The sequence below is a fragment of the Pollachius pollachius genome, assembly GCF_949987615.1.
Source record: "Pollachius pollachius genome assembly, chromosome: 5".
Lineage (NCBI taxonomy): Eukaryota > Metazoa > Chordata > Actinopteri > Gadiformes > Gadidae > Pollachius > Pollachius pollachius.
The window spans coordinates 21,600,846-21,626,928 of NC_136938.1; the positions used below are offsets into that span (position 1 = coordinate 21,600,846).

At 43.3% G+C, this 26,083-nt stretch overlaps 1 protein-coding gene across 3 annotated transcripts; it reads left to right on the top strand.

Moving 5' to 3' along the window:
• Positions 1–1,893: 1,893 nt before the first annotated feature.
• LOC307076007 (adhesion G-protein coupled receptor G5-like) lies at positions 1,894–25,976 on the top strand. 3 transcript variants are annotated; one of them, XM_079736828.1, is made up of 15 exons: positions 1,894–2,278; positions 9,382–9,541; positions 10,299–10,552; positions 10,742–10,946; positions 11,601–11,652; positions 12,863–12,977; positions 15,252–15,374; positions 15,706–15,822; positions 16,304–16,346; positions 16,465–16,571; positions 16,938–17,053; positions 20,629–20,888; positions 21,160–21,259; positions 22,093–22,367; positions 23,613–25,976. In XM_079736828.1, exons 2-15 carry the CDS (start codon positions 9,475–9,477, stop codon positions 23,744–23,746), a joined length of 1,968 nt encoding a protein of 655 aa, XP_079592954.1. In that variant the 5' UTR covers positions 1,894–2,278; positions 9,382–9,474; the 3' UTR covers positions 23,747–25,976. The 3 variants fall into 3 exon arrangements, with proteins under 3 accessions (XP_079592954.1, XP_079592953.1, XP_079592955.1); XM_079736827.1 differs by having other exon boundaries at positions 9,447–9,541; XM_079736829.1 differs by having other exon boundaries at positions 9,447–9,541; positions 11,604–11,652.
• Positions 25,977–26,083: the final 107 nt, after the last annotated feature.

A 26,083-nucleotide genomic window follows, 5' to 3' on the forward strand; every position in this document is an offset into this window, starting at 1 on the left:
CAGTTGCTCGGCAAACAGCGGTTTTTCTACAACGCTAACGTTACATGGTAAACAAGGTTCTTCTTCCCCCGGGCGTCTTCCGGTCTGATCTCCGGCTTATGTGAACGGCCTCCGTAGCAGGAAGTAGGGTTGCAGGTTCAGTTTGGATTCTGTCCCAACCCCATGACGCCCCAACCGCCACAGCTTAAACACACTAGCCCCATTGAAATGAATGGCTGAACCGGCGTTTCACCGCCATGCCTCATTTGGTCTGACTGAGCCCAAAGCTAGAGACCTTGGGTCTCTTAAATATATGAAAGGGCCTCAAGCACTTGTAATATTACAACTGTGTCTGTAACCTTACAGGAAGTGGTTCAAATGGTCGCTGGGAGGAGGATGTATTTCTCGGGCTGGGTTTTTTTCTGGTGCTTTATAGATTCAGACCGATTCAGGCAGGTGCAGAGAAGGATCCTTTTAAAATATCTCTTGCAGCCTCTGAGGTTTCATAGGGCTGCCGTTAACCTGTGAAATCTAACTGGAATGGAAGCTGCAGGCCACAAAAGACGGTTTACGGTTGGGTGTTTTACAAGAGGCCACACTTTTGGCCTTCAACACCAAAGCTAGTTTGCCTCAGCTATATCTCTTCCAGAAGGAAACATACTCAAAGTAAAATTTAATTGTATAGCCTGTAATCCAAGATACAGCCTCTAACGGTTCACAGGCCCACATTATACGACATACCTGTCACCCTCAGCCCTCTCAAGGGAAAGGAATAACACCCCGAAAAACCCAGGGCAGAAACCCGGAGAACAACCTAACCAAAGAGACTTCATAGACAGATACTCTAGGCACGTAGACAGATCTCATTAGATGACAACTCAATTCTATGTGGGGAGTTCCCCTTATCAGACTCAAAGTGTTAAGATCATTACAGGATATCAGATAACATAAACCAAGAAAAAAACAACCTTGTATTAATTATAGGTTTATTTGGTATGACTGGGGCCAGCCAGGCTTTCACCTAACCTCCAGAGTTCCACTCAATCGAAACATCTAAATAATGCTTTATATGGACATGTTCAACTTTCTACAGCCAACATCAAACATATCATCCACTGCTTTGTTTCCTGGTCTGGAGAGAGATTGCACAGGCAAAAAGTCTGAAAGCTTATCTGAGGAATTTCTCGTTCTTATTGGTTCATTCTTTCTCGTTCTAGGTGTGTGTGTGTCTTTCTCTTTGCTGGGTGTAAATCTTCTGGCTTTCATGTTGTTCTAGGGAAGTTTATGGAGGCGTGCAGTGTACACATGTATTTTATATGTGTGTGTGAGTCTGTGCGTGGGTGTGTCTGTGTTTGTAAAGGGGGTTGGTGGGATTTTAAAACACCTGCAGCCACCAGGATACAGTTGGGCTTTTATTGCGGCACAATTCAACAGACAAATCCTTTTCCAGACAGTAGACACAAAAGTGAGCCGCCAGGTGCTATGCTTCTCTCTCTCCCCTATCACTCACTCACTTTTCACACACACACACACACACACACACACACACACACACTTAATTTGTCTGTGTGTGTGACTAGACTAGTTTAGATAAGCAAACATTGCAGCAGCTTTCAAATGTAAAATCCGTTGAAATGGATCCGTTAATAAACATGGTAGGTAGTGTCATCATGTTGGTCTAAAAATAATCCTGCAAACATGTAGCCCTCAACTTGATCTCAATTTCAGTCCAATAAGAATAGAAAGTTCCCGGCCAAACCACAAACAAATATCTCATAGACTGTAGATGTTTTTATAATTCATAGTCAATAAAATGCTTAGGAACGAAACCACCGTTTTTATGGCGTGTGGTCCCTCCCCCACTTTCTATTCGAGAGATCAACCTGCTGTCACCAGTCCGTCTTTCTCATTCGCACCTTAATCCCGTTGACAGCTTTTCCCAAAGGACCGGTTTCGCTTTGTTTTTTCTTCTGGTGGAATACTCGTCGCTTCAAATCGGGTTCCTTGGCACTGATCCCCACCACGGCTGTTGTTCCATGTTTTTATTACACACGGGATCCGGGGCGTTATGTTTCTTTGACTGCTTTTAGCGTCTTCGTCTTGTGGTGCGCGGAAAGTCTTGCGTTTGGTGCGGGTATTTTTCTTTTACCGCACGGCTCATCTCCCCACAGGGGTTAAATTCACGATTGTTGGTGAAACTCTACGCAGCGCGGATCAAGCTTACCGCTGGATCTCGAGATCACCAAACACACATTTTGGAAAAGACAAACGACCACTGACTGAATACTTCAAACATAAGGTAGGCCTATGTCTGATGAGAAGGTTGAACTACACACGTAATGCACATTTTTTAGGGTGAACCTGCCAAACGACGAGTTCAGATGAGCCAACGTATTTTAAGATCGCTCTTTGCAATACTCTTGCTTACGTTCTTATATAACGGCGGAGCGTCCGTATTCCAACAATATTGCTAGTACATACACGTTTATTATATCCGTTTATTTATCATTTTTAAAAAAAATCAAGCAACTATGTTTTTCTTATGGGATCAGTAATATTTCCTTTATTTTTTATTTTATTCCTGTTTTTACTACGTCAAGGGTTCGACCGCGCTCTTTTGTGCTTCGACTTCATTGTTCATAATGAGAAAAAGAAAGCCCCTGATGGCCAGATGAACCATGTGACCCACACCTTTACGACCCACGCTTGGTTGATTTAATGTGTGTGTGTGTGTGTGTGTGTGTGTGTGTGTGTGTGTGTGTGTGTGTGTGTGTGTGTGTGTGTGTGTGTGTGTGTTTGTATTGTGTTATTGATTCATTCATAGCCCCTGAGGAAAGATTTGCAGCATTCCACCTGCTCCTCCAATTTCCTTACCACAGACCTGGAGACAGGCAGACACACAGACACAGACACAGACACAGACACACACACACACACACACACACACACACACACACACACACACACACACACACACACACACACACACACAGTAACCCAACATTACTGCCGTTCTTCCCCAATCGTTGTGTACCTAAGGGCTACAGATATGTGTATCAAACATAACATTCCATATCGTCTGTGTGAGAAAGCATCAGGCTCAACTTAAAAGGGTCCAATACAGTCCTGCCCCAGCCAACTGCATACAGCACTCTGGCGAATGTGTGGCTTATTGTCGTAGTGCCGACTGGGGTTTGGGGGAGTCTGTTACTGAAAAGTAAAACTATCCCTAGTAAACGCGAAAAGACGGAAGGTTTACTACCCTATGTTTGTTGTGAGTTCACATGATCTCCATGCTTGTGACAGAGCAGTGTAGCGCCGTCACCACAGCTGCTGCTGTGGCTGGTTGTTCGACTGAGACCGACGGTCTGACCCCATGTGTATTACCAGTGGCACGTAATTCATCCATTCACACTCAACACAGCGATGACCTTGTGAAGCAGAGGAGACGGAATACAGTGGGCTGTGTGTTCGACTGGCGATAAAAAAAGAGGAGACACTTTCTTGTTTCTGGACTGGTGGTTGAGAGGAGCAGGTGTGGGTTTCAGCTTTGATGATGTTGTGTTGTTTTAAACAGGGCTTTATTTCGATTTATTATGTGGTATGAAACAGTAAGCGATTTAAACTTGAAGGAAGCCTTCAGAGATCACTTGGTTTGATCGAGTTAAACAATTTTTATCTAAATCAGCAATTGGACTTTCACTTCTGTATTAGAGGTGTATTTAGTGATCAGCATAATTGTGTTTGTGTGTGGGTGTATGCGCATGAGTGTGTCTGTATGCATGTGCGTGTGGGCTTTATCAAATCACATGTTTGTCTGTATGTATGTGGGTGAATGGTGGGTTCTGTGTGGGTGTGCGGTTGCATGTTGATGCCCTGTGTGTCTTTAAACTCCCGGCTTAACTAGACGCCGGACTAGCCGGTGACCCCTCACCCCTACTCCAGCTCCCTGTCTCTCCCAATCTAGAGGCGGACAACAAAGAACGGCTTTTGTCACGCTACCCTCACATTCTTTCTTTTCACCCTGGTTGGTTACGAAGACGATGGTTTGAAGGGCACACAAAAAAAAACACAACAAGAGAAGACGGAAGCGCACAAGCCACTTTTTCTTTGATATTAATGTGCTTATTAATTAGCTAGCCCAACTAGCTAGTTCAACATTAACAGACATATAGGAAACAGATACTTTAGCTTTGTGCTCTGACAGCATTTTGTGACTGCGTTGGACAGATTTGAACACTTTATGGCCTCGTTCATCACCATATTTTTCGAGACCCTTACCGTAACTTTTGTGTTTAACCAAAATTCCCAACCTGTGTGAACCAGACCACTCATTGGCAAGTAGCTGTGATGTCACTGAGCAGGTCACATTCTTTATTCATCCCCCGGAGTCTCCTACCGACTCCCTCCCTCTCTCTCTCTCTCTCTCTCTCTCTCTCTCTCTCTCTCTCTCTCTCTCTCTCTCTCTCTCTCTCTCTCTCTCTCTCTCTCTCTCTCTCTCTCTCTCTCTCTCTTTCTCTCTCTCACTCTCACTCACGCTCTCCCCCCACTCTCGCGCTCGCGCTCTCCCCTATCTCTCTCTCTGTCGCTCTCTCTGTTTATCCCTCTGTTGCTCTCGCTATCACACTCACTCACTCTCTCTCTCTCTCTCTCTCTCTCTCTCTCTCTCTCTCTCTCTCTCTCTCTCTCTCTCTCTCTCTCTCTCTCTCTCTCTCTCTCTCTCTCTCTCTCTCTCTCTCTCTATATATATATGAAACCCTTTCCCTATTTTTTTTATCGCACAAACTAGCTCTCTATCTCTCTCTCAGTCCGACTCATCTTGTTTTGGCTGCGTGGCCACCCTTCACCTTGCATTATGCAGTCTACCAACTAGCGTGAACATAGTTTGGCTTTTGTCTGACAGACGCTCAGAGTTAGTCATCCATTCGTTGCCAATAACCAGGCGGCGATGAAGCATCACAATTCCTGGCAAGAAGACAAAGAGAGAGAGAGAAACAAACAGGGAATGAATCCATGGCATGGGGGTTGGGTTTAGAGACGTTAGTATCAACAAGTAAACAGGCTTCATCTAGATGAGTGTGGGTTTGAGCTGATGATTAGAAATGAACGCACTACAGCATGTACATACACAGAAACAGTCAGGACCAGGGTGAGGCATGGCCGGAGAACATCACTCTGACTGACTCTTGGATGGCAAAGGAGTGATAATGGCCCGGTCCCAAGTGGTACCCAGATGGACTCTGACAGCCCTCAATATGCATGCAGTGCTTAGTCACAGTTCTCATTCTGTTCCTTGATAGGCAGTCCACACACAATGACTGCCTTGGCCCTTCCTACATCCATGTGGAGTCCACTGTGTGACAGCAGCCAGTAAAAAAAGCCCACATCTAGATGGCAGTCAGCCTTTCACTCATGGATCCCCTCCTCCCTTGTGACAAAGGAGCAGGCTGGAAGTGGTGGAGGAGGTGGAGGTTTATTTTCTACCTGTCCTGACCCAATCCCTTTCGACCTGAAGTACTTCACAGTCTGGGGTTGAGCAAACCATTCAGAAGCCTCATGTGTGTAATGCCCCTGTCACACCTTGATGATTTAAAAACTTCCAAAATCCGAAACTTATGAAAAAATAGAGAAACACTGGCATACGCTGGAATAATACAATATATATTTTTTCCAATTTTGGTTGTAAATATACTGTATTCATAACAAGTTTAATGTTTACATAATGCATTAGTAACTTATCCTAAATTATAAGATCTATTCGCTTGGACGTTGCAATGCTTGTAGTCTGCATACCCAACAACATGGACCTCAAGCCCTTGTTGAATTCTCACCCCAAAGATCTTCGGCTACAACACGCCAGGACCTACCTACTACATAGCCGACCTTCTGATATGATGTATACTTTATTCATTTAGCATATGTTTCTAGCACACAATGTATTCTGATATTCAGATGTCTTTAAAGAGCAGATAGGGCTGATAGGTAGCCTGCGACTTTCTGGGATGGAACCCAGTACCTTTTCAATGGATGTGTAACCAAACAGTAATGAATAGACAAAATGAATGCTGACTTTGCTATTCTATACTAAATGGACTACTAGTAGATAGTTAACCAAAGAATAGTAAATGGATCATGTTACTTGTCCTTTCAAATGGAGCCGCTCTGTTTGCATGAACTGCTAATGAAGAAGTCCAGCCTCAGTAATGTGGTCTTCCACTCTCCGCCCTAGCGACAGACGGTTCAGACAAAACAACTCGATGAATGGAGAAAATTCAACCTTCGTTGCGAATCCCGTGACATCCAGGGATGTAGTGTCCTAATCCTGGCTCTTAATGATCACGTGTACGTGAAGGACGTGCACGTGAAGGACAGGGTGCTCCACAGGCATTTCACCCAAGAGTTTGGACTGGAGGCCAAGATTGGGTCCGGGAACACAGGGGAATTCTTTAGCCGTTCCCATTGAAAGCCAGACAATGCAAAAGGGTGTGGGGGCGGAGCTGAGAGAAACGGGAGGAGGGAGGAGAGAGAGCGAGAGAGGGAAAAAATGAGGGCTGAGGTGTAATTACACCTTTACGTTCACACATGCCACTGCATGCAAAGACACCCACCTATACACTTCCCCACAGACACATGTTTTCAAAAAAATGTTGTTTATAACTCAATGTTTTGTCCAAACAAAGCAGTAAAAACAGGGATACATGCATCAAATACACACAGACACAGACACACAGACCTCTCGGTCTACATTGTAGTATAATGGAAGTCCCTGGTGTGTGCAGTCGATTTCTAACCTGGGTGGGGACACTTCTAGCCAATATTGAGCTAAATTGTGTGTACTTCACCTCTTGTTTAGGCTTCAGTCTCCCAGTCGGTGTACATGAAACCTGGTCATCTTCTTTGTCTTTTCCCCTCAGAGTACAGGAGGAATCTTCTTTTTATTTATTTATTTATTACTTCTTACAATGCAAACTCATAAAGCATATGACCAGATCATGACTTTACATCAAATCATTTTGACATTTTAGGTCTAACATAGCAAGATACAGTTTAATGTGGAAGTATAAAGGGGAAGTATAATTTTCCTTTTCATTCATACTCCTGCTGTTCTCAGTCACACACATACTCCCCTCATGCACACACCCTATCCAATAATTCTTCCTACATACTTCCACACAAACTTTCTTGCCCCTCCTCCAACCCACTCCCAGCGCCTCACCCCACCCACCCATAAATACACCCCCCATGCACCGACCCTCTCAAGTCGTTCTTTCTACATACTTACCCTGCACACCCACCTCCCATACACACACCCACACACAGCACATTCATTGGTCATCACACATACTGCAGCGCCTTTCCTTGATAGCTGTTCGGTCTCATGACTCCGCTCCTTTTAATGCTTCATTAATTGTAGTCCATGCATTATCAAATTGGTTTTGTGTATTGCTGTCTTGCGACGTTGTCCTTTTGATTTTCAAATAATATCTCATTAATCTTTTCCAATTTTCGAGGGATGGTGCTTCTTTATTTTTCCAATTTTGTAAAATTAACTTTATATAAACCACCCCATTGGTAATCTTATATTTTCAATATCTTGAAAGATGCATATCTTTGGTGTGAGAGTCAACCCACTTCTCAATTTGGTCCCAGATTTCTACAATTTTTCTACAAAACCAAAAGGCATGGATGAGGGAGTCACTGTGCTACATTTTAAACATTTATCTGAAGAGTTACTATCAAATTTATGTATTTTATCTCTGATACAGTATATTTGTGTAATTACTTTGAATTTAATTACGGTAGGTTTTCATTTGTAGTGACCTTATTTCGCAAACATTCCTTCCACCTGCTCTCTGCATGTTTTGTATCTAAGTTTACATTCCATTTATTATATATATTTTCTAATAATTGTTAATTGCTTTCAACTTTAATAAGGATGTCGTATGTAGTCCCTATTAATCTCCTCTTTTTATCCCCTTCCTTTTTCAAAATGTCCCCTATTTCTGTAGCTACCAAACTTTTCCGTATCTTTTAGTCCATGTTTATCTTTTAGCTCCTTATATAAGCATATTGATCCTTGGTTTATGATATCTGCTATTGTTTGGATTCCTAAGGTCTTCCATGTTCCCCAACAAATTTTTGTATTTTGAATCTGGAGAATACAGGAGGAGTCAAACGGCTGTCTGGGAATATCATACCAAGAGCCACATTTAACAGAACAGTTGTCCATATAAACAGAACTGGACCAAAAGTGTCTATCATTGTATTAATGTCCACTCCCCCATTTATTGAGCAGTAAAAATAAGTGAACCGTAAAGGCAAGGCAAGGAACTTCATTTATGTAGCACTTTTCATACACGAGGCAAACTCAAAGTGTTCCATTTCCTAGACACCCCATGTGGAAATACAATTTACCCAATATGGAAATGTGTGTGTGTGTGTGTGTGTGTGTGTGTGTGTGTGTACTATTATTATTGTCAGGAATCATTATCAAGTTTGTAATTGATTTCCTAATCATGTAACAAGATTTAACAAAGACCTTTGGACATTTGGTTGCTTGTTTTTGGAATGGAATCACAAAGTCGAACCAGGTAGCTTCTCTATCCAATTTCTGGTGTTATTTCCACTGTAGCTTTTAGTAGCTTTTCATTTAGTATCTCTTTTTCTCTCTTTGCTGTTATCAAGTTCCTCTGTCTGTAACGTTGTCTGATCATGGTTTAACAGGTTCCCTTTACTTGTTTCAAGCATAACACAACTTGCAGCATTGGCTGAACCAAGGTGCCGTTTTTCTACTTCCCATTTACATGCATTGGTGACCTTCCTACAAGCCAGCAGTCAGACCCTGGGAACGACCATGCACTGCATGTTAAGTATCTTAAGTTACCCAAAAAGCTTTGGCAGGGTTTCTGTAAGCTAGAAAAATCTACAGGAAATGTAGGTTTCAGTAAGACATAAGAAAGGGTTTTTGCTTGTGTACTGTGTGAGTGTGTGTATGTGTGCCAGTGCTTTGGCTGTCCACTTGAAGGGGAAAACTGTTTCCATTGATAAGGGCTTAGACCAGGCCAATGTGTGTATTTTGAGCCTTTGTGTCCGGTTGTAATCTTGATAGGAGACTATAGATAGCAATACGGGCCTCTGAGAAACAATACTATCAGAAAAGGAAAACGTTGAACCTGTTTTAGCTTGCAGAATTCTTTATTTTAAAAGGCTACATGATGCACATTGTAATGAACATGAAGGGAGCACTCATTATTTTCACTACATAAATCTCGTCCTTCCATTATCCAGCCAGATTTGAGTTTGGTGCGGCGGTTCCATATAAATTACAAACATGAAAGGTATCTTTGTCATGTTGCATGCCGCATGAAGCTTGAAATATTGTTTTCATATCTTATCTGGCAGCTTGGTCCAGTAGCGGCTCGGTCCACCGTGCCCCCCTAGTAACCCCAGGCTTGTCTTGTCTCCAGGGGGGACGGTTGACTTCCTCTGGGTCCCATGGAAACCAGGATGACGGACAGGTCTCTGCTGACGTTGCTCCTGCTGCTAGTGGGCTGCTCAATCGGTGAGACAACTACCACACTATCTCTCGCTCTTCCTCTCTCTTGCTCTCTCCCTTCTCTCTCCCTCCACCCCTCCGTCTCTGTGTATAAATCCCCCTCCCTTTCTCTCTCCTATATATCTATCTCTGTCTATCTGTTCCCCCACTCTACTTTTCTACCAGTATATCCGTCTCCTTCTACTTTCTCATGCTTCTCCCTCTCTCTCCCTAGCCCCTCTTTCTGTCTCTCTTTATCTTTCCCTATCCCTGTCTCTATATATCACTCCCCCCCACTCCCCCTTTCTCTACATGTCCATCTACCTGTCTGTCTTATCTTTTTTCTCTCTCGCTATCTCTTTATCTCTCCTTGGCTATCTGCCCCCTGTCCCCCATACTCTCTTGCTATCTGTCCATCTCTCTGTCCCCTCTTTCTCACGCTATACCCCTTATCTATGTCTCTCTATGCCCAGACAGGTCCGCATACTTTCGTCTGTCATAGTCGAACACACTCAAAGCTCATTGAAAGCAATACTTTCAATAAAGCTAAAGTACCTGCAAGCTACCAACCAAAACCATTAAACCTAGGCCACCAATGTCCATGCGCACACATAGTGGGCTAGGATATGCTCTACCTTCCGGACCTGTCTGAGTCTAGTCTGACTTTGCACTAACCTTTAGTATGTCTGCCGTCCCCCTACTGTAATGAACCTGTTTGCGTTAACCGCGCACCTATTTTGCGTCATTAACAGCGCACCTATTTTGCGTCTCCTCCATTCGTCAGGCTCCTGCGTATACGAGACGAACTTCAAGTTCTGTGGCAGCTGGCGCCACGGCAACAAGACCCTCACACTGAACTACAACCTCTCACCCGGCTGTGAGAACATCACCGTGTCGGCCAATGACAGTTCACTGTCGGTGGTCGGACAGATCACCTCTCAGTGCACCGAGTCCAAGTCCTTGAAGATTGACCCGGTGGCTCTGTCGACCAAATTCTGTTTGCACTGGGAACCTTTGAAGGACCACCTCTGGCTGGAGGTATGTGAAGCCACGCTAGAACCTATGATCTGTAACATCATCAGGAATGGGTCCCTGTATTTACTCATTCCTGATGATTAAACTAGTGTGGATGGTGGGAAAAAAAGTCATTAATGTGAGTTTCAGAACTGTCATTCAACTGTCACGTCAACACCTATGTACTCAATGCATGTCTTGTTTTGACTGTAGCTAGCCGAGCAGGAGCTGCATGAGCAGAATGTCACCCTATGCGAGCCCTCGTGCATGCAGACCTGCTCGTGCACAGATCTGTCGCCTGAGGGAAGGAACCAGCCAGGCGGAGTGTACGGCATCGCCAACGGCTCCGTCCAAGGAGACAGCCCCGTGGATAAAGTGCTTACCGCCTACGTCTTCTTGGGAGAACCCCTCAACTGCAGTAAGAATCCTGGATGGATATTGATTTCAAAATGAACATCTGCCACCGCGTTGGTAAATGAAAAAATATGTTGGACCCTGGATGGATGGATGGATAGGTGGATGGCTGGATGGTTGGAACTATTTATAGATAGATAGAAGGGCAGTCGATTGATGGGTGGATGGATGGGGAGATAAATGAGTGGATGGATGGAAGACTGGACAGATAGATGGATGGGTCGATGTATTGATGGATGTATGGGTAGATGGATGGATGGGTAAATAGATGGATTGGTAAATATTTGGATTGGTAGATGGATAGATGTCTCCTATTTAATTGAGGGGGCGGATTTTCCAGTGGCTAGGGCGTTTGACTCCCATCTGAAGAGTTCTGGACTCCAACTCCTATGTCCACAGACTACCTGTAGACCTCCTTGGGAAGATTCCCTTTTCCTGTTCATTTACCAGGTTGATATGGCTCTCCCAAAATCCTTTCGCTTTGGAAAGGAGCGTCTGTTAAGCCACTAAATAGTAAACAGTAATTATGCCAATTACAAGACTGTGTGTGTGTGGGGGTGGGTGGGTGTGTGTGTGTCGGTCTGTCATTGTAGATAAATGTGGGAGGAGGATGAAGGGGAGGAACAACATAATAATCACCAGACTTGTTTCTTCTTAGCAGGAGAGGAGCTCTATGACAACGCCGGCCAGAGATGCAACCAAGTGAACGTGTAATTTACCTTCTCCTTTCTTCTCCATTCTCTCACCACATAAATGTGATCATGACGTGTTATTTCACAGGAACCACTTCCCCCTCCTAAACGAGCTCAGCCGTATGAGACTCGGTGTCATCAAAGCTGGTTAGCTACGAAGACAGAGGAAGTCTCAGTGTTCAAGAATTAACACAAAACATTCCCACATGTGGTGTACGGTCACAAGCTAGAGTTACGTGTTATGGGCGTACATATGAGCAGGACATGACTGTGTGAAGCAGAACTTCACCACTTCTGATCTGTTCCGGTCTTGACATGTTCAAATACAAACAAGTCTATTTAAATTTTTGCCTTTTGTAAACCTTGTGACCATACAGTATATAAGGTACAAAACGTTTGGTTTGAATCAGTGGTATAGTCTGTATATATATAGTATGTATATATGCACGTATACACTGTGTACCCTCTATGAGAGCTCTGGGAATTTTGTGTACAAATTTCAAAAAGGATACAAACACTACAAAACAATATTGTTTTGTGACAGAGCTTTAATTTCAGCAGTTTGGTTTGCAAACACCGGGTCGAGAAATGTGACACCAAACTGAACAAGCGTTGCTGAACACGCAGAGGGGAAGAGGCAGTGCGAAAAATGTGTTCACAGGGAGCTTGAGGGTGATGAAGCGTAAGCACGCGAGTGGTAGGGAGTGACGAGGACGCATGCAGAGCAGAGGAAAGGGTAGGCGATGAAGGTGTCAATGTGGCTACGTGTGTAGGCTACCAGTAATACGGCTCCCTATCTGAACTGGTAGATCTCGGCAGACTGGCCACTGTAAGAGTTGATCTTGGTTCAAAGACGGTGGGGCCCCCTGGTGTAGGGCCCAGGCCACAGCCATACTACTTGTTGGGAACCGACCAGTCCACAAACATGGTCGTGGCTCACATGCACCGTTCTGAGTCAATCATTTCAGATCATTAACCTGCAGTCACAGCCACTATTCTTGCATAACCAAATCTACATTTCAAATCATGGCTGTTGAAACTTTTTCATACCTTATATTTTAATATTCAAATATGTTTATATGTTAACTGTTCAATGTACCATGATTTTCTCATTGATATTTTCATCTAGATCAGCATAGCCTCTACAATAAGTGACTGTATATCATCACAATCATTAATTGTGTGTGTGTGTGTGTGTGTGTGTGCGTGTGTGTGTGTGTGTGTCTAGCACCAAGGGGATCGAGATGGGCTCCCATGTGGTGGGTAACGTGGCCCTGCCGAAAACCAAAGCCACCGTGGTGGAGATGAAGGGGAACTTCCAGGGCTTTGACTTCAAGGCCCCCGTAAGACACCAAAACACAGACACACACACACACACACAGCTAAAATATATAGAAACCTAAAGAGTTTAATATTTTTTACTAATTGAATTGGTTGACTCATCAGTACCACTTCCTCTTTTAGTTTGGAGAGTACCTTTTCATTTAAAAGGTTACTGCAAAGAGGAACGAATGGCAGAATAGCCCCAACAACATCAAAACGAAACTGAACAAACCCTGATGCAGGTTACATCAGGGGTGGTGAAGGTGTCACTTGAGCGAGATGTTGGAACTTTCATGCTTGTGAAAATTACCACAAAAGTTTCAGACAGCGATCACACTGTCTATACAATATCTATACAACGATGACACACCTCTACAGTGCACTTTAGGTGGCTGCCAGACATGATGAGAAGTTTACTGGGCTCCTCCAGACAAGGACACAGGATGGTTTATTGTAAGAGTTTGCAGACAAAGATCTGGTGCTCAGCCTTCCTCCACACGAACTCCACAACAGGTCAAAATAATTACTAATTAACACAGGGGACAAACATTCCACACAATGGCACAGGAAAAGCAGGTAGTGAATGGGGTTGGGGAGGGACCGTTCCATAACACCCCCCTCAAGGATTGAGGGGGGTGCGATGGAGAAAGTTCAGGAAGAGGGATAGGCACCTCAGGCTTAGGGCTAGCTGGCTCAGGCTTGAGAAAAGGGCTTGGAAGGTGCCGAAGAGGGCTAGGATGGTCAGGAACAGGGCTAGGAAGGTCAACAAGAGGATCTGCTCGTTTCGGAACAGGGTTATTCAGCACAGTCTCAGGGCTAGCCTACTGGGGCTCGGGAAGAGGTCTATAAATGTCTGGAGCAGGGCTACGAAGGTCAGGAGCAGGGCTACGAAGGTCAGGAGCAGGGCTAGGAAGGTCAGGAACCGTCATCAGGACATAAAAGAACGTTGTGCTATTATGACAAAATAATAATAATACAATATATATTTATATCCACTCCACTGATAAACCTCACCTCAACCAATTTACTCATATCTATTGTCCTGCACGCAATGATCATCCCAAGTAATTGAGTAGAGGTCTACCCCATCATGCCACTGTTTCACACCATGATGAACACAGAGCCCACAGCGGTCAGCAAGAACCAACAGTGTACACTGCAGGATTAAATAAATGATCAAATAACCTTACAATGCAGTTGGATGTTAGAAATGATATAACAGCCACTAGGTTACTTTTGAATGTTTGTGGCACTTTTTTGGACAATAATAACAGAAGTAGACCCGTTTACTGCCAGCCCGTGGGAGGACGTCCATCTCATCGGCTCTTCCGAATGAAGCACACATCAAGCAGAGCATGGAATTAATTATTTGAAAACACTTTGTACACTCTCTGCTGTGCTCTCTTCTAAACAATACAATGCGGTGTGGGAGTGTTTGCTTATTTGCGCGACACTGACCGAACGTGTGGAGGAAAGAGTGAGGCTGACCATGTCCTCTAGAGATGCGCATCTACATCCTCATTGATGGTTATGGTGATTCTCTGATTCTCTGTTTGTGATTTGATTCATTGTCGGATGGTGATTGAAGTCTATCACTCCTGTGATGTTTCTGAAATGTTGGAAAGGGACGGCCCTCTTCATATCTCAAATTAAATTTAGGCTACTGTGTATGTAAAGGGATGATACCATCAAGGACTTTAAATAAAAAGCTTAGTGAGTTCTGGGAAACCTTGTTAGTTCTCTCAGAATTCTCACTGAGAAGTTTAAATTACCAAACACCTGACAGCGAAGTTGGTGAGTTGTCTGAAGACACTTTCCCTTCTTGTAAAGCAGCCAGCAGCCTCCACCACATCCTCTGAAAACACTAGATCTGCCATTTCCCATACATACCAAACAAACTGATTTTGTTATTCTATAACATTTTTTAAATCAGCCATAGGCAAAATTTTGTAATTTTCCAATTCTGTCTATTGCATGCTGTGCCCATGGTCACAGCCTGTGCGTAAATGCACTCCTGATTTTTTCACATTTTAAAGCCAAACACAAATTGATGATTCCCACGGTTTACACACAGATACATTTTTACGCAGCATTGATAACGAGGCCTTTTAAAAAGAAATACGAATTAACATAAGGAGCCGGTAGGAGCAGTTTGGGGATTGAACCCAGAACCTCCTGAGAGTCAAACGCTACTTAACATCTCAGTCTACACCATGTTGTTCATGGCTCATCAGCGTGTCATCCCCCTCCTATGGTCACATGAAGGTAACGCTGTCTGTCTCTCTGTCCTCAAGGCCCCTGACGGTGCAGACCCAGACACCCTCCCCTCCATCCACCTCCCCCCCTCTCTGAAACCAGCCTCCAGGAAGACAGCAAAGTTGGTGTGCACCTTCTTCAGAAACAAGACTCTGTTCCAGGTACAGCCCACGGCCTTCTGTCAGAGAACATGGCCTGGTTGTTCCTTTAGGGGGTAGGACAGGGGGCATGTCTGTACAGGACTCTAGTGATCGGGAACTGGTGGTGTTTCCTGAGAATGTAAAAGCTCAGGCGTGGAGCCAAGAGATAAAATCTCTTTGTACCCACACAATGAAACTCAAACACACAAATATTTTGTTGGATAATTGGTTAATAACGTGTGTGTGTGTGTGTGTGTGTGTGTGTGTGTGTGTGTGTGTGTGTGTGTGTGTGTGTGTGTGTGTGTGTGTGTGTGTGTGTGTGTGTGTGTGTGTGTGTGTGTGTGTGTGTTAGGAGCCGAAGAGGAATGTGGAAATACTGGAGGATGTGGTGGGAATTACCGTGGAGAATGAAGTCATCACTAATCTGAGCAAACCCATCAGGATTGGTTTCCACCACCACGTCTTACCTGTAAGTGAATGTGTGTGTACATGTGTGCATCCACATAGGGATTAGTATATCTCTACAGTTTTTACATGTCAGCTTGCCTTTAAGTATGAATTTGTGCCAATAAATCTGTTCACAGGGCCACTGTCATGCACCACTATTTTCAAATATAAGTGATTAATCACTGCGATAAAACATAAATATAAAACATTAAAACATTGCAGAAGAGTTTGACCATTTGTTGTCAAGGCTCTCCATTGTGCGTTCTCCATTGGTCCAAATGAGACCAATGCTTTGAATGGTTCAAACTCTTTTGCAGTGTGATATTGTGTTTGTTGCAGATCGCAGTTTAAAAATACCACAAAACATGTTTTACAGTTTTAACACAATATAGATTTAGAATTACACAATATAGTGAGCACAAAGCTTCTATCGTTTTCTAGCCTGAAGAGATTTTCACCTTCAACCAATGCATTTTGAATCCCAATATTCTTTCCATTTTCAGAAAACCCATTCACGAAAATGTGTCTCGTGGGACACTAAGACAGGTGTGTATCAAATCGTAACCATGGAAACCCTCTCCATTAAGCGTCTCCATGACCTCATGCCTGCCTGATTGCACCGTGTCCCGCCTCGGCCTTTCATACAAACCCTGGTTTGCTGTAGATCCACAGAAGGTCAACTGGAAGGAGGATGGGTGTGTGACAGTAGACATGGGAGCCAATAAGACAGAGTGCCATTGCAACCATCTGACATACTTCACCATAATGGTGGTAAGTTGTCTAAGAGACAGCGTGCGTCTTTGTCTTTATCATTGTGTCTCTTGAAGGGGGGCAGATCAAGTCACGTCATCAAGCATATATGTTCATTATAGCAAGATAGCAACCTCAGGCTTTATTTCACAATATCGACCGTCTCTCTGTGCATGATCCAGCTTATTACACGGCTACTTACTCAGGAAAGTAATAACTAAGCAAAAGATATAGCAACAAAAGATCATTTGGATTTCCAAATTATTTTATTGGATCCAACAGTTATTTGATAATTTTTAAAATTTGGACTTTTAAACACACGGACAGACAGACGGATAACCCTGAAGAGATGTAATTGTTGAGCAAAATCTTTTTGGGCTCTTCCAGCGACTGGAGCGTAGAGCTGTGCCCCACCTGCTGGCCCTGACAGTCATTACATCCTTGGGCAACGCCGTGTCCACCATCAGCTGTGTCGCCCTCATCATGTTCCTCTGCAACAAACGGTAACGCCTAATTAGCAACACAGTGCCACATCCAGGGCTCTTTGCTAAACTTTTTCCCACACACACACACACACACACACACACACACACACACACACACACACACACACACACACACACACACACACCTCAAGGTTTTAAAATCTAATATTTAAGGATATAGCCTGACTACGCCCACACCCTGACTTCTTCCACCCAGGGAAGTAAGAATTGATTGGGCAGCGTGAGAGTGTGTGGCTGAGGTTGAAAGCATGTGATACTTCCAGAAGTGTCAGAGTTGGCTGCACACACAGACACACACACACGCACACACACACACACACACATACACACACACGCACAGGACCAAGTATGCTTACGGAGGCACACATGCATCCCACCTTCGGCAACCACATGAGAAGAAACACACAGGTGGGGTGACAAGTGGTCTGTGGTTAGTGTTTGAGGTTTGTGTTTGTGGAGTGACTCATCATTAGGTCTGGATCTTATTAGAACTAGAGTTTTCGCACGCACGTCTTGCGTGCTCAACCTCTAGTTGTACTTAAACCCATAGCAATAATGTGGAAACCCCAGTCGATAATCTAACACATTTCTGAGCGCATAATATAAGAACATTTTGCCTATAATTTTACAACGTCTAACATTCGTTCACCACAAATGACTCTTAAAAGTATTAATAACATTTTAATATTTTTTAACCATTCAGCGAACAAAAGGCAACAGGCTGATTATCGTTTAGGGGGCCACCCAATGACATGCAGAACCGTCATCAACACGCCCACTGAAGTGGTGTGAGAAATACCGACTTTCTACTCCTCATTCACATATAAGGTCATTTACATTTCCTACAGAGAAAATACTACCTCAGGGGTAGTATTATTCAGGAAATTTTCAGGGTACAAATGTCAGGATATGTTGTTCACACATGTAATTTATAATTACATTATAAAATAAGTCAATTTACGGTAACAAGGGAAATAGTTCAATGGAAAGTGTAGTATACCATGCATGCAAATCAATAATTAAATAGCTTTTACTGTTATTCAGGGCTAAAAGTGCATTGACATTTTAAAATGCAAGGCAACTACTATTGGTTAGTTGAAAAATAATAATCATCATTGTGATTAAACATCTCTTCCAGTGTCCTGGCCAAGACAGGCAGCAGTAGCCTACAGTCACACATAGCAGAGTACACACAAAACATAAGGAAAGTAAAACAACTAAAACAGTCCACGGGGGGGGGGGGGGGGGGGGATATCAATATCGCAAGACATTTGGGGAGGCTCAAGGAGGAGGGTAATATTAAGTTTGAGCAACAAAGTGTAAAGACATTTCAGGAGGCTCAAGGAGAAGAGTAATACTACATTCGAGCAACAAAGTGTAGTCTTGTGGTGGACTCTATAGACATAATTCACCGAACTGTGTTATTGATGTTTTCGCTCTGTGTTATAGGGACACTATCTCTTTAATAATCACGTGACTTCTGTGTTGACATGCCGTCGGTGCGATGTTTAAATTTAACGGTTTTTATATGACAAAATGATCGACCCGCCGTTGCTTGTCGAGGTGAGAAATTGTCCCTTCCCTTATTTTATCAAAGAAACTCCTCTTAACATGAAGGCGCGTTCACTGCACTCACGACGGTCGTAGGAGTTGTAACTGTCTACTGACTCGGTGCTGAAATGGGCTCCGTAGGAGGGGGAGACGCAGGAATGTGCAGGAAAATGGGGTTAAAAAGCATTAAATTATCTCCCCATCAAGGTCAACAGCAGAGTAGCCTACGAAAAGAATAGACTGCAATAATATGAATGCTAAAGATTTTTAAACACAATTGATTAGGCCTAGGCCAGCATATGTATCGGTCCTAATCCTGAATGCACTGAGCGTACATTTTTTCACGGCATTTTCCCCCCTGAAATAAGTACATTTAAATAAACCCCTAAATAAACTACATTTATCTTAATGTGCTGATTTCTGAAACATGTTTTGCGCAGCAAAGAGAGCCGACTTTATCTGATTCCGCATAAGGTTTCATTGATTGGCGCACACTCTCTAGTCTAGAATATTTGTAGACATTAAAAATGCAACGTTCCATTCATTCATTATCATTCAAACGCAGAGGCTAGGCATTGACACACGGCTATTGCTGACCCGATTAGGAGAGCTTGGTCTAGATCCTGCCCATATTGTTGGGCAGGATGAAGTAGGCTATAGGTCTTTTTACGCTGCCAAGCCGGTTCTGTCGCAGCTTGGCACGCCCGGCGATTTCACCTTCTTATCTGAAGTTTCCTGTGTAAAACCGAGGGGGTCAAATCCCCCGTTTGTCACAGCGCGGGCTTTCTTTCACTGGAGAAGGCGGGGCTGTGCACGGAGTCTCTGACCTCTTTAGACTAATTCGTATTATTGCATCCTCCCGAATGTTTTAATTTTTTTATGAATGAAGACAACCGCATGCAATAATAAGTTCACATCTTAGTGTATACTACAAACGCGATTAAATATGGTCAGGGATGTTCATTACTGTCTAGACACAGACCAATAAATAGTGGACTTCATCACAGCCTCACCGAAGCGCCTACAGTGCTTAATGCAGACAATTGCAACAAAAAACACCTGCAGAAATTCTCAGACACCCGCTGGTCTCAGCATGATGCATGTCTACAGTAGCCAGTACACTATGTCTTCTGTCATTGATCAATATGACGACATTTTAACCACGATGGTTGAATTAAAAGAGGGAGACAGCACGTGCAGCGCGAAAACGACCTCCCACACAAGAGCAATGGAATCATTTGATTTTATTATATGCCTTGTGACGTGGCGTTTGATCGGTACATTTCGGCTGCGCATGTATTTTTGGAATTTTAAATTGCTGCAATGAATTATGTTGTTGTTGACTTCTAACATGTCTTTACCTTTGCTGTTTAAATCTAACAGTAGTCTATGAGTAATATATCGGCAGTAACCACTGTTTTTGGTTGCGAAATTGCGCCAGCTGGGCATTCCATGGTATTGGATGTGTTTTAATGAAAAGTGCAACTTTACAGTTGGTGCTTTTCTTTACTTGCACACGTGCTCGTGTGTCTATTTTTTAGGTCCAACTGTAGAGCCCTAATTTGTGTTGATATCGATTCAGACTAATTATAAGATTAATGTTATAATAATTCTTCACAATGCAGAGAATTTTTAAATTATATAATGTCATTAATATGATCAATGCCAAAACATTGTGGTTTGTTTAACTAATACAATTACGTAATGTTCTCTCTCTGTTGTCTATCTCTCTCTCCCACTCCCCTTTGTCTATTGCTATCTCTGTCTCTTTACTTCTCTGTCTCTGTGTCTCTCTCTCTCTCTCTGTCTCTCTCTTTGTCTCTTTGTCTGTGTCTGTCTCTCTCTCTCTGTCTCTGTCTCTGTATCTCTCGCTCTCTCTGTCTTTATCTCTCGCTCTCTGTCTTTATCTCTGTCTCTCTTGCTGTCTTTCTCGCTGTCTCTCTCTCTCTCTCTCTCTCTCTCTCTCTCTCTCTCTCTCTCTCTCTTCTCCCCCCCCTCCGTCCGTCCGTCCGTCTCTCCAGGAGAGCGAAGGAGCAGTCTTCCCCGGTCCACCTGGGTTTAGCCGGGTCGCTCTTCCTCCTCAACCTGCTCTTCTTCTTCACGGGGACTCTGGCCAACGTGGGAGGGGAGGGGCTCTGCCGCTGGGTGGGGGCGGTACTCCACTACGCCCTGCTTAGCTCCTTCACCTGGATGGCCATAGAGGTGTTCTACACCTTCTGGAGGGTCTACATGGTGTTTAGCCCCTCCCCCAGGACGTGCTTCTGGTACCTGATAGGCTCCGGTGAGTCACATGTTTGTCTGTAGTAATGTTTCCATTGAGGTGCAGCTGTGCACGTTATGCTGCAGTGGGTTGAAAAGGCCAAGTGTGGAAATGTACCCATTTTCTTTTACACACAGTTTTCTTTCTTAATATGTTCTGAATTAGATGGTAACATGGCTTGTGGGTACCTTGTGGTACCCCAATACATCACCATTTTTAGGTGATGTATTTTGATAGAGGTTAAATAAGTATATGAGTCCAAAGTGTAACGGTGTTTCGACGTGTTTCTCAGCCCTACCAGCTCTTCCAGTCCTCATCCTTGTAGCCATGAGAAACATTTACGGTATATTGGAGGTGGTGCCCAGCGATGATCCCTCCAACCCTTACTTGATGTAAGTGTGTGTGTGTGTGTGTGTGTGTGTGTGTGTGCGTGTGTGTGTGTGTGTGTGTGTGTGTGTGTGTGTGTGTGGGGGGGGGGGGGGGGGGGGGGTGCATGTAGACTTAAAAGTCAAGATAAACACCACCCAAGTTTCATTGCAAAAGCAGGAAAAAAATGACATTATCCTGCGACCTGTCCTGCCAATTCCTTTATGAGACATTGCGTCTAGGACAGAGGAGAATTAGAAGAAGCTGGTTATTTTCTTTTTGTATAAAAAGAACATTTTAAATGTATGCATTCAACAGTCTCCTCTATAGCAGAGTGACCGACAACAGTTTCACTGAGCCTTTAAACACAGGGCCACCCCCTCCCCGCAATGCAACTGTCCTTATATCATAGGAGGGAGATGTTTAACTAAAGGACAGAGGCCCCTGTGTTGTTTCCAATGGGTGCAAACTCCAGGTAGTTTGTGTTCTTTAGTTTTGTATAATTCACTCCAGGCCAAATGGGAAAGCATTCAGTGGGGCTAAATAACACAACATGAACATAAAAATAGGTTAGATTACAAACCCCAAGCAGCCCAATCAAAATATCACCAGTTGCATCACTACATCCCATCATCGAATGAAATCACTGTTCCTACTTTGATCCACTATTTACTCCTTTTTAGCAGATTGTTCGATACGAAGTCTCACTCACAGTAAATTCATTAATGAGGAGGATGGGTTAGGCTTCTTGCTCAAGTACGCTTTCTGGTAGCCGGTGGACAAGGGGGTTCAAACCCAGAGCTCTGTGGCTCTGAGTCAAAGCGCCCTCTGGACTAAACCCTGCGACCTCCACCTCCAGGTGTTGGATGAGGACCACCCCAGAGGCCCTTCTGGCCCACTACCTGACCAACGTCAGCATGCTGGTGGGCCTGGTGTCCTCAGGCCTGCTCATGCTCTTCCTGGTCTACTGGAAGATCCGCGACCGTAACGAGTGGAGGCACAGGAAGGTGGCCTTCCTCAGCATCTGGGGGCTCAGCTGTCTCTTCGGGACCACCTGGGGCCTGGGCTTCCTGGACTTTGGACCCCTCAGCACCTTCGTCCTCTTCCTGTCCTGCGTCCTCAACTCGTTTCAAGGTGGGCAGCAGATCTGTCAGTGTCTCTCTCTGCCTCTGAGGTGGTCCTTATGGTCAACGTCGTAGGGGCGTTTGTTATCATTGGATTAATATTGAAAGATTTCAGTTATAATATATATTATTTCACAACATTTTTCCTTATGAATATATATATATTTCAGCAATCTTTTCATGCATATTCTGACAAATTGCAAATAGTCAATAGTCTTTGTCTCAGTGACCCTGATTTCTTCATCTGTTTTAGAGTTGTGAGATTGTCTATGTTAGTAAGTATCGATAGCCACATTTCTACAACAGAAACAACCTCAGAAACCATTCTCTTGAAATTTGAGTTGGTTGGTTCGAAGAGCCTATTTTTTTTGTGAATCCTGGCATGAAAAGGGACAATGTCTGCAGTTGTGTACTGTGCTTTGACACTGTTTTCAGCCTGCCGTTGTGTAGTGTGCTTTGACAACATTTCAGCATATATTCAAAATATATTCACATCATTGGTTATAATGTTGATGTGTCAAACTGGATTTGCCTAAATAGGATATACAACATGCATGACTAAATACTAAGCAAGTATTTACAGTTAAAAGTACTTCATGGATGTGTCATCAATATGATAATGTGTTATCTAACACATTGAAATTGGAATTGAAAGGGGGTTTTACTGAGGGCAACAAATAAGTAAAGGCGGGGAACAGGGCGAGGGGCTTGATGGCAGGCAGGTAGTCGGACAGGTGAGGGTTAGGCAACAGGCGGGTAGTCGGACAGGTGAGGGTTAGGCAACAGGCGGGTAGTCGGACAGGTGAGGGTTCAGCAACAGGCGGGTCGGCAGACTGAACAGAGGGAGAAGACAGTTTAGGGAAAGTACCCCATTACCAACAATATTGACACATGGAAGGGCCAGGGACGCAGTACTGACTGTTAAGTGTAAACAACAATATAACGATGATGTGTGCTGATGAAGATTGTCGGCAGGTGCATAGAGCCAGGGAGATGAATGGATGACTAGGATGAGAGACACTGACCCCCACTAGGTGGCAGTAGTGGACGGCGGGACACACTTTTATTTTTTTGGACTTGCATTTAAAATGATTCTAAGTCATATTGGGTACATATATATGTTTAACGTTTACCCTTTACTCCCTTTTTTAGCTCTTTGATTTCTACCAATGGGCTGTACTTACTGCCCATGTGCACCTCCCGTCTGAGATGAATGCAGTCTGATCCCTGATCCCCATGTGGTTAACCCCTGCAGGGTTCTTCCTGATGCTGCGCTTCTACGTGCTGGGCTGGGTGAAGAAGCGTGAAGAGGGAGACTCCACCCTGGGAAGCAGCAGCCTCACCGGCTCCACCAGGCAGCAGATGCTACAAGTCCAGGAGAAACAGTAGCAAGAGAAGCAAGAGGCCTTCACCACTTCACTGGAGACCAAAGGACAAATACGGAACAAGACCTGTGGTTCAACAATGCATGGGCTTTTGTGTAGCCGTGCATGTGATGGTTAAAAAGTGGTTAAAGGGGGAAGCAGTGCTGTTGTGGGTTGGCACGCTAGATTGTGAGACCTTGGAGGCTTTCAGTTCCAGTGTATCATCTCATCTGCCATTTTTGTTTCTGGTCTAAATTCTTTGTGATTGTTAAAAGTGTTTCCATGTCACCCTTAGTTTGAGATTCTATACATACAGAGTTAAGATATCAAGCTGTGACGCTGTTATTTCTACTGGTGGCGAGCGAGAGGAGCCAACCCTGTGTTGTATTCCAGGAAGTATCTCATAGGCAAATGAAGAGGCGGTCTGCTCTGTGATGAGGGGGTGAGGCAGGGGCTCCTTCTTGGCCGCCATTCAACCGTGCAGGACTGGGGCCTGTACTTCAAACAAACTTTTCCAGAACTGGGTTGAGCCTAGTTCATGAAGTTTAAAGTTGATTTATTATTAGTAGTATTTTTAAACTGTTTTATGAATATGAAAGAGATTCAACAGAATTTTTTCAGGGTAATACTCCAAAGGTGTTTTATTTTTCTCCTTCTTAAAGACAAGCTGTGTTATTTCAACCTCTGATAAGCTTTTTTGTATATTTCCTTTCTGTGATTTTTTGTGATTCACAAGATTTTATTTTATGCTTGAAGCAGCACTTTAGTTATTTTTCAACAAGCGTCGTGATGTACCCTAGCACCTTTTCACTATCGCTCTCTGGGACTTTTGATTTGCAAGAGTACAGTACAATTCAAGGTTAGAATAAAACTGTTGAATAAAATCAATCATTTCCTTTTTTTATTTACGCTGTATATTTTTTTACATATTTTCCATAATTGATGATTTTTATACTCGTAATGTTTATATTTGTAATGTTGTCCACATATTTGTGTTTTTTAGATAATCTACTGTACATTGAGTGACTATTAATTCAGTCATTTTCCGTATCGTCTGTTTCCTCCACCCACCTTGTCTGTATTTTATTTTAGATATATTTATGAACACAAAGCCTTATCTGATGGATTCTTATTCTGTTAATATTGAAGAAGCCTTAACAGGATCCAACATTGTAGAACTATACTGCCTTACAAAGGCCAACCGCTGTAACTACTGGGCAAAATGTAGTTATGAATCTAAATTCTCTTGTAGTCTGTCTATGTTTGATGTTGTGACAAATTATCTTGGTTCAATTTTGCTATTTTTTAAGGATTCAAAGTTGGAAAAAATGTCAGTAACTACAAAAAAACAACAAAACCCAGAATGCAGAATCTGCAACATTGAGAATATTGCGGACTGCCGTGGTTTTCTGTTCATCAGTCAGAGATGAAGATGTTTGTACAAGATTAAAATGATGATGAAAATGAGGAACCCTGTGGGCCTACGTAATCTTAGGATTACTTAATTGAAGTTGATAGTCCATCAAAATAATACTTGTTTTTTTTCCATAGACTTTTTAATCTCGTTGTCTTTAATACATACAGGGTGCGATTTGCCGGTGGGGATGGTGGGGATTATCCCCCCCTCTGGTTTACACGTCCTACCCTCGGTGGGGATAAAAATTATCCCCCCCACCCAAAGTATTTTCACCATTACATCGTATTAATTAACAACCAAAATACACAGGGTCCGTCTTCATTTTGAAACATTTTAAAATGTTTCTCAAAATTATCCCCCCCTCTGGTTTTTTCACAAATCGCACCCTGAATACATATATACATCTAAATCAAAATAATAAGTGACAAATGATTCCAATAAATTTACTTTTTTTTCCATTGTACTTTCCATTGTAGGCCATCTGCCCTTATATGGCCTTTTTGTGTTTTTTTTCGGGCTCAAATTCCCCTTTGGATCATTGTTTGTTAATACATTTTCCACTCATCTGCTTACGAAACAAATGGCTGGACAGTCATAAAACTTTGAAGCCATTTGTCTCAGTTTCAATATTGACGCGGATACTGTAGTTCGCCTTTAGGGCAGTATGGACCAGCATGTCTTCACTGTAAAGGGGTTAAGTGATCCTAGGATGTTAGCACTTTTTTGGTTGTTTAGCGATTCTTTAGGATATCTCATTATTATGCCTTGTTTTGTGAATTTGTGGGCTGATTAACATGGTGCTTTAATAAAATAAATTCCTTATGGTAGTTGCGTAATACCAGTCTTTGTGCGTGTGTTTTCACTGAGTCGCTTGCTGTCCCGCAGGACCATATTCTCTCATTATATAAGCACAGGGCATTTCCTCGCTAAAGGTCAAATCCGCCC